This window comes from Mandrillus leucophaeus, unplaced genomic scaffold, assembly GCF_000951045.1.
Source record: "Mandrillus leucophaeus isolate KB7577 unplaced genomic scaffold, Mleu.le_1.0 Scaffold2, whole genome shotgun sequence".
NCBI classification, from domain to species: domain Eukaryota; kingdom Metazoa; phylum Chordata; class Mammalia; order Primates; family Cercopithecidae; genus Mandrillus; species Mandrillus leucophaeus.
The window spans coordinates 5629806-5637476 of record NW_012102031.1 but is presented as its reverse complement, the minus strand read 5'-3'; the positions used below and the strand labels follow the sequence as shown (position 1 = coordinate 5637476).

Genomic DNA, 7671 nt, shown 5'->3' with positions numbered 1-7671 from the left:
AAAAAAAAAAAAAAAGAAGAAATAATAAAAAGTGTAAAGTGCAGTGCTATGTGAGGAGTCATCATTATTTACCTGGCCATAGATGGCAAGATTTTCTCCCACGTGCTGATTGCATTTGTTTGGTAGAGGCTGTCTAGATGACAACCATGAGGGAAAGAGTCCTTGATTAATTTGTGGTGTCTGTCAGGGTGAGGAAAGGGGGACATTTGGCACGTGAGTGACACATTTACCATCAACTGGTGGTTTGTGGGCTTTTTGAGAACAAGGACTCAATATGATGGATCCTCGTGTCTCCACTGCCCAGCACAGGACCAGAGAGTTGGGGTCACAAACCCTTTGCTAAGCAGATGCATCTCTTTGTCCCAGGGACCAGGCCCAGCTGGATGCGGCTTCCGTGTCTTCCATCCAGGTGGTGGGTGTCGTCGAGGCGCTGATCCAGAGTGCAGACACCCTCTTCCCTGGAGGTGAAGCTCCTGCCTGCATGGATCCCCTGCTGGGTGCCCTCCTTCTGCCCTGCTCCCTCCCCTGCAGCCCCACAAACTCACCATGAGTCCAGGAGGAAGTCTGAGCCTCAGTTTCTCATTTCTACAATGGGGATGGTCTGCCTGCTTTGTGGGGTTGTGATGAGACCCACACGGGAGAGGGGAAGCTGAGCATGGTCCACGTGGGTTCAGGGGAAGGGGGAATGGTCCCAGCCAGTGGAGTGAGGAGTCTGGCACAGTCTCTGAGAGCCGTCTCCACTCCTTCTGTCTCCAGACATCAACTTCAACGTGTCAGGCCTCTTCTCAGCGGTTACCCTCCAGGACACGGTCAGTGACAGGCTGGCCTCTGAGGAACTTCCACCCACTGCTGTGCCCACCCCAACCACCACCCCGGCTCCGGCTCCAGCTCCAGTTCCAGCCCCAGCCTTGGCCTCAGCAGCTACCAAGGAAAGGTGAGGACTGAGGGGCATGAATGGCTCCTGTGGTGGTCCCACAGACAGTCTGCCTGAGGCACCATGTCTCAGAGCTGGAAGCTGAATTTTTAGAAATGTAATTATTGGCCGGGCGCAGTGGCTCAAGCCTGTAATCCCAGCACTTTGGGAGGCCGAGACGGGTGGATCACGAGGTCAGGAGATCGAGACCATCCTGGCTAACACGGTGAAACCCCGTCTCTACTAAAAATACAAAAAACTAGCCGGGCAAGGTGGCGGGCACCTGTAGTCCCAGCTACTCGGGAGGCTGAGGCAGGAGAATGGCGTGAACCCGGGAGGCGGAGCTTGCAGTGAGCTGAGATCCGGCCACTGCACTCCAGCCTGGGCGACAGAGCGAGACTCCGTCTCAAAAAAAAAAAAAAAAAAAAAGAAATGTAATTATTAGTGTTTTCATCCCAAAGACCAGATCTAGTTTGGAGAGGGTGGGGCGGAGACTCAGAGCCAGTATTTGTCTCAGCCACTGATGTGTGCCCTGTTCATCATGTGGCAATTTCCTGAGCACCTACTGTGTACCAGGCTTTGTGTCCAATTCTAGGGAACTCGAGAGATGATCGTTTTGGAATCTGTAAATACCTTCGAGAGTTGTTTTGTTTTGTTTTGTTTAAGACAGAGTCTCACTCTGTCGCCCAGGCTGGAGTGCAGTGGCACAATCTTGGCTCACTGCAACCTGTGCCTCCCAGGTTCAAGTGATTCTCATGCCTCAGCCTCCCAAGTAACTGGGATTACTTGGGAGACAGGTGCCACCACACCTGTCTAATTTTTGTATGTTAAGTAGAGACGGGGTTTCACCATGTTGGCCAGGCTGGTCTTGAACTCCTGGCCTCAAATGATCCACCCACCTTGGTCCCTGAAAGTGTTGGGATTACAGGTGTGAGCCACTGCACCCGGCCTCTTTTTTTGTTGTTGTTTGTTTATTTTTTTGAGACGGAGTTCGCTCTGTTGCCTAGGCTGGAGTGCAGTGGCGAGATCTTGGCTCACGTGCAGCTTCCACCTCCTGGGTTCAAGCAATTCTCCTGCCTCAGCCTCCTGAATAGCTGGGACTTCAGGCATGCACCACCACAGCTGGCTAATTTTTGTATTTGCAGTAGAGACAGGGTTACCCCATGTTGGCGAGGCTGGTTTTGAACTCCTGGCCTCAAGCAAACCGCCTGCCTCAGCCCCTCAAAGTGCTGGGATTACAGGCATGAGCCACCATGCTTGGCTGCAGTCTTCTCTTTGATCGTTTAAATCTGGAAGGGCTTTGTGGTACCGTGGCGCCTCCATACCAAGCAGCTGCTGTTCAGGGTACCACAGAGCACTGCAGCTCACACCTTGAATTTCCTGATGAGCAAGACAAATGCTCACGTTCCAGGGCACAGGGAGAGAGAGACAGCATCAAGCACAGCCACCGGTGCGTTCTCTCTATAGTGTCAGGTGGAGAGGCGCTGCCAAGGGAGGGGGAGCAGGATAAGAGAGAGCACAGGGGGCTACTTTAGCTGTGGGGCCAGGAAAGGCCTCCCTGAGGAAGAGACGACCAAGCAGAGACCCGAAGGCAGTGAGGAATGAGCCTGGGACCCCCTCTGCTTCTCACCTGCTCTCTGGCTTCCAGTGGCCAAAGCATCTCATAAAGATGGCGTGGAGGCAGACTGGGCAACATAGCAAGACTGTGTCTCTACAAAAAATAAATGAGGTCGTTGTGATGGTACACACCTGTGGTCCCAGCTACCCAGGAGGCTATGGTGGGAGAATTTCTTGAGCCTAGGAGGTCGAGGCTACAGTGAGCAATGATGATGCCATTGCACTCAGCCTGGGTGACAGAGTGAGATCCTGTCTCACAAAGAAATGACCGGGTGTGGTGGCTCACGCCTGTAATCCCAGCATTTTTGGAGGCCAAGGCAGGTGGATCACTTGAGGTCAGGAATTTGAGACCAGCCTGGCCAACATGGTGAAATCCCGTCTCTACTAAAAATGCAAAAAATTAGCCGGGCATGATAGCACACACCTGTAATCCCAGCTACTCGGGAGGTTGAGGCAGGAGAATGACTTGAACCAGGGAGGCGGAGGTTGTGGTGAGCCAAGATCGTGCCATTGCACTCCAGCCTGGGCAACAAGAATGAAACTCTGTCTCAAAAAAAAAAAAAGAAAGAAGGAAAGAAAAAGAAATGGCCGGGTGTGGTGGCTCACACCTGTAATCCCAGCACTTTGGGAGGCTGAGGCAGGTGGATCACTTGAAGTCAGGAGTTTGAGACCAGCCTGGCCAACATGGTGAAACCTCATCTCTACTAAAAATGCAAAAAATTAGCAGGGCATGGTGGCACGCACCTGTAATCTCAGCTACTCGGGAGGCTGAGACAGGAGAATCCCATGAACCCAGGAGGCGGAGGTTGCAGTGAGCCAAGATTGTGCCATTGCACTCCAGCCTGAGCGACAGAGCGAGACTTCTTAACAACAACAACAAAACAAGGCTAGGTGGTGCACACCTGTAATCCCAGCACTTTGGGAGGCAAAGGTGGATAGAAGTTCACTTGAGGCCAGGAGTTCAAGACCAACATGACAAAACCCCATCTCTACTACCAAAAAAAAAAAAAAAAGCCAGGCATGGTGTGTGCCTATAATCCCAGCTACTCCAGAGGCTGAGGCAGGAGAATTGCTTGAACTTTGGAGGTGGAGGCTGCAGTGAGCTGAGATCGCACCATTGCACTCCAGCCTGGGCGACAGAGCAAGACTCTGTCTCAAGAAAAAAAAGCACATGGAGGCCTTGAGCTGGGGTAGAGGTCAGGCCCTATGTCCCACCTCCCATCCTGTCCCCATCATGGCCCTACCTGCCAGGCAGGTGGGGCTCCCTCCTGGTCCCTGGAGGAACATGGACTCTGTCACAGAGTCACAAAGCAGCCAGGGCCTCAGTGGATGGTGGGGACAGGGTGATAGTGCTGGGAGGATCCAGGCTCCACCTGGCAGCTGGAGACTTGCCAGGATTCCATGAGACTTCTGGGAGGTGACCAAGTCTGCCCCATCCTCCCCTTCCCTCTGCAGGACAGAGTCTGAGGTACCCCCCAGACCAGCCTCCCCTAAGGTCACCAGGAGCCCCCCGGAGACAGCTGCCCCGGTGGAGGATATGGCTCGGAGGAGTGAGTTGACTGTGGGAGGGGAGGAGGGGACAGAGGGTGGACGGGGAGAGGGGACAGGCAGTCCCAGGTCCTCCTATCTTTTTAGGCAGCCAGGGGAGGCCAGGAACCAAGGTGATATAAAGCCCAGGTTTTGCCACCTGGCACTCTGGGTTTAGATTTGAGCTCTTTGACCTTGGGCAGGTGAGTTCACCTCTCTGAGCCTCACCTTCCTCCTCTGTGTAATGGGACAGTGTCTGCACTTACCTTATGGGGCTCCACGGAACCTTCAGTGGTGCTGCTGGAAGAGTGCCTGGCCCTGGCATACAGCAAATGCCCACTAAAGGGGAGCCGGCGTGAGTGCTAGGGTACTGCAGTCCCGTCCCTCCAGAGGCCCAAAAGTCACAGATTACAGTGGAAGGAGAGAGTCGTTAAAGGGCAGTGAAGGGGCGAGGCACAGTAGCTCACACATGTAAACGCAGCACTTTGGGAGGCTAAGGCGGGTGGATCACTTGAGGCCAGGAGTTCAAGACCAGCCTGGCCAACATGGTGAAACCTCATCTCTACTAAAAATACAAAAATTAGCTGGGCATGGTGGCGGGTGCCTATAATCCCAGATACTCAGGAGGCTGAGGCAGGAGAATCACTTGAACCCGGGAGGTGGAATTTGCAGTGAGCAAAGATCACGCCACTGCACTCACAAGAGTGAGACTCTGTCTCAAAAAAAAAAGGGCAGTGGCAGTGAAGGAGAGGAGGTGGCAGGGATGGGAAGAAACCAGGGGCCTCCTGAGCCCTTCTGGCACGCTCACCTGTCAATTTGACCCAGAGCCAGCCAGGTGAGAGAGTGACTGACACCTTCGGGTGGCCCTGCCCAGCCCCAGAGGCAGTGGAGGCAGTGGGCAGTGGATAGCCAGGAGTAGGCGGAACAGCTCTGGGAGCCTTGTGACCAGGGCTGGCAGGTAGTCTACAGTAAAATAAAAATGAACAAGATAGGCCGGGGACGGTGGCTTACGCCTGCCATCCCAGCACTTTGAGAGGCCGAGGCAGGAGACTCGCTTGAGCCCTGGAGTGCAAGACCAGCCTGGGCAATACAGTGAGACCCTGTCTCAAAATTTAAGAATTTTAAAAATTAGAAATAAATGGACAAGATAATTTCAGAGGACAAAAACTCCTGCAAAGAAAATAAAACTGAAAAATGTGACGGAGCAGCTCGGGTGGGGCACAGGGTGGGGCTCTAACTAGGGTGCTCAGGGAGTGCTTCCAAGGGGGCGAAGGGCACAAGGAGAGGCCTAGATGATGAGGAGCCAGCCGCGGAAACGGTGTTCCTGGCAGAGGGAATGGCAGATGCAAAGGTTGTGAGGGGGCACAGAGCTTGGTGGATTCACCACAGCCACATGGACGCTCAACATCCCTCACCCTTTCCTTCCTCAACAGCCAAGCGCCCAGCACCAGCCCGGCCCACCATGCCGCCCCCCCAGGTCTCCGGCTCCCGTTCCTCCCCTCCAGCCCCGCCCCTGCCCCCTGGCTCTGGAAGCCCTGGGACCCCCCGAGCCCTGCCCCGACGTCTGGTTGGCAGCAGCCTCCGAGCCCCCACAGTGCCACCCCCATTACCCCCTACACCCCCTCAGCCTGCCCGGCGCCAAAGCCGGCGTTCACCAGCCTCCCCCAGCCCAGCCTCCCCAGGTCCAGCCTCCCCCAGCCCGGTCTCCCCAGGTCCAGCCTCCCCCAGCCCAGTCTCTCTGAGTACCCCTGCACAGGTGGACCTGGGGGCTATCACAGCAGAGGGTGGAACCCCTGAGGCTGTCGGTGGGGTCCCCACTACCCCAGCTATCCCCCCTCAGCCCCGCCCCAGGAGCCTTGCCTCAGAGACTAACTGAGTGGCTGGTTTCTTCCTAAGCAGCCCCCAGCATCCCCTCCCGCCACACCTGGCCCTCCCAGGACAGCTCTCACCCCTCACAAAGGGGCGTGGGCCTCCAGCCTTTGCCCACAAGTGCCTCAGTGCCCACTGGGTCGGCCCCCATGGCCAGGAGGGCTCAGGACAGTCCCCCACTTCCTGACCTTTTCCTCATCCACCCTGGGCTTGGGGAGCCCCTGCTGGACTCTCCACTCTCCGGCAGGTCCTAGGGGAGCCACCGGAAGGAAGGAGAGGCTTCCCTGCTCCTAGGGGACCGATTCTTCTCTTGCCAACATATTTTTTGTAAGGCTGGTAAATAAATTATTTTGGACAAAACTGGAGCAGCTGCCCAAATGATAGTTTTATTTTCTGTTCTTGAAATAAAGAAGCCAATTTTATAAAGGCGAAAAAAATACATATTCTTTGCCTTTCTTCCTGTCTGAAATGAGATCACAGCAGACATGCAGACATTTTTAGAGCTTTCTCTGCACTACATGCTGTGCTTTTCTGTGGATGATTTCCACTTAATCTTCTCCTAGCGCAGTAAATACCATTACCTCTTACCAGTGAGGAGACTGAGCTCAGACAGAAGTGACCTGCCAAGGTCACACAGCAGTCAGGCAGGGGCCTGGGATTAGAGCCTAGGTCTGACTTCAAAGCCTGGCTTGTCCCTCACATTCTGGACAATTCACTTTAACTTATTGGTATCCCTTTTCCTCATTTGTGAAACTTTGTAACAATTCCCTCCATGGAGGCATTGCTCTCCAGTGAAAACCAGAGCACCGCCCTTGGCCTACCACTCCCACTGTTTCCTGGACCCCTCACTCCTTCCGGGAGGAGGCTGGGAAGGCTCCCCAAGGAGCAGGGATGGATCTGTCCTCAAACCTTCCCTAAATCTGCTCTGTGCCAGGCCCTGAGCTAGCTCCCAGACTTAACTCTGTACCCAAAGAGTTCCCGAACAGACAGGCAGAAGTGACCATTAGAATCAAGTGTCTGGCCAGGCACGGTGGCTCATGCCTGTAATCCCAACACTTTGGGAGCCCCAGGCAGGAGGATCGCTTGAGCCCAGGAGTTCTAGACCAGCCTGGGCAACATAGTGAGACCCTGTCTCTACAAAACAAATTTTAAAAATTAACTGGGCATAGTGGCATGTGCCTGTAGTCTCAGCAACTAGGAAGGCTGAGGCACGAGGATCGCTTGAGCCAGGAGTTCGAGGCTTCAGTGAGCAGTGATCATGCCACTGCACTCCAGCCTGGGTGACAGTGTAAGACCCTGTCTCAAAAACAAAATCAAGTGTCATTGCACTGGGAGCCCATATTAGCCAAGTTAGGGGTGGCCATATAACCTAGACTCAGGTGTATGGGGTGGGTGGTTAAGGAAGCCTTCCTGGAGGAGGTGATTTTTAAGGGAAGTCTTTCAGGAGCTGACCTGAAGGTGAATTTTATTTATTTATTTATTTTATTATTTATTTTTTATCTTTTTTGAGACAGAGTCTGACTCTGTCGCCCAGGCTGGAGTGCAGTGTGCGATCTCAGCTCACTGCAAGCTCCGCCTCCCGGCTTCAAGCTATTCTCCTGCCTCAGTCTCCCGGGTAGCTGGGATTACAGGCGCCCACCACCATGCCCGGCTAATTTTTGTGTGTGTGTGTGTGTGTGTGTGTGTGTGTGTGTGTGTGTTTTTAGTAGAGACGGGGTTTCACCATAGCCAGGATGGCCCTGATC

General features: G+C 54.1%; 1 protein-coding gene across 1 annotated transcript in view; it reads left to right on the top strand.

Moving 5' to 3' along the window:
* SH3BP1 (SH3-domain binding protein 1) overlaps nucleotides 1-6291 on the top strand; it is a 16156-nt gene extending 9865 nt beyond the window's left edge. Inside the window, exons 15-19 of the mRNA XM_011978905.1 lie at nucleotides 367-464; nucleotides 757-934; nucleotides 3986-4080; nucleotides 5491-5739; nucleotides 5770-6291. Coding sequence (XP_011834295.1) covers nucleotides 367-464; nucleotides 757-934; nucleotides 3986-4080; nucleotides 5491-5739; nucleotides 5770-5933 — 784 coding nt within the window. The 3' untranslated portion in view covers nucleotides 5934-6291. The remainder of the gene's footprint in view (nucleotides 1-366; nucleotides 465-756; nucleotides 935-3985; nucleotides 4081-5490; nucleotides 5740-5769) is intronic.
* The last annotated feature ends 1380 nt before the right edge of the window (nucleotides 6292-7671 follow it).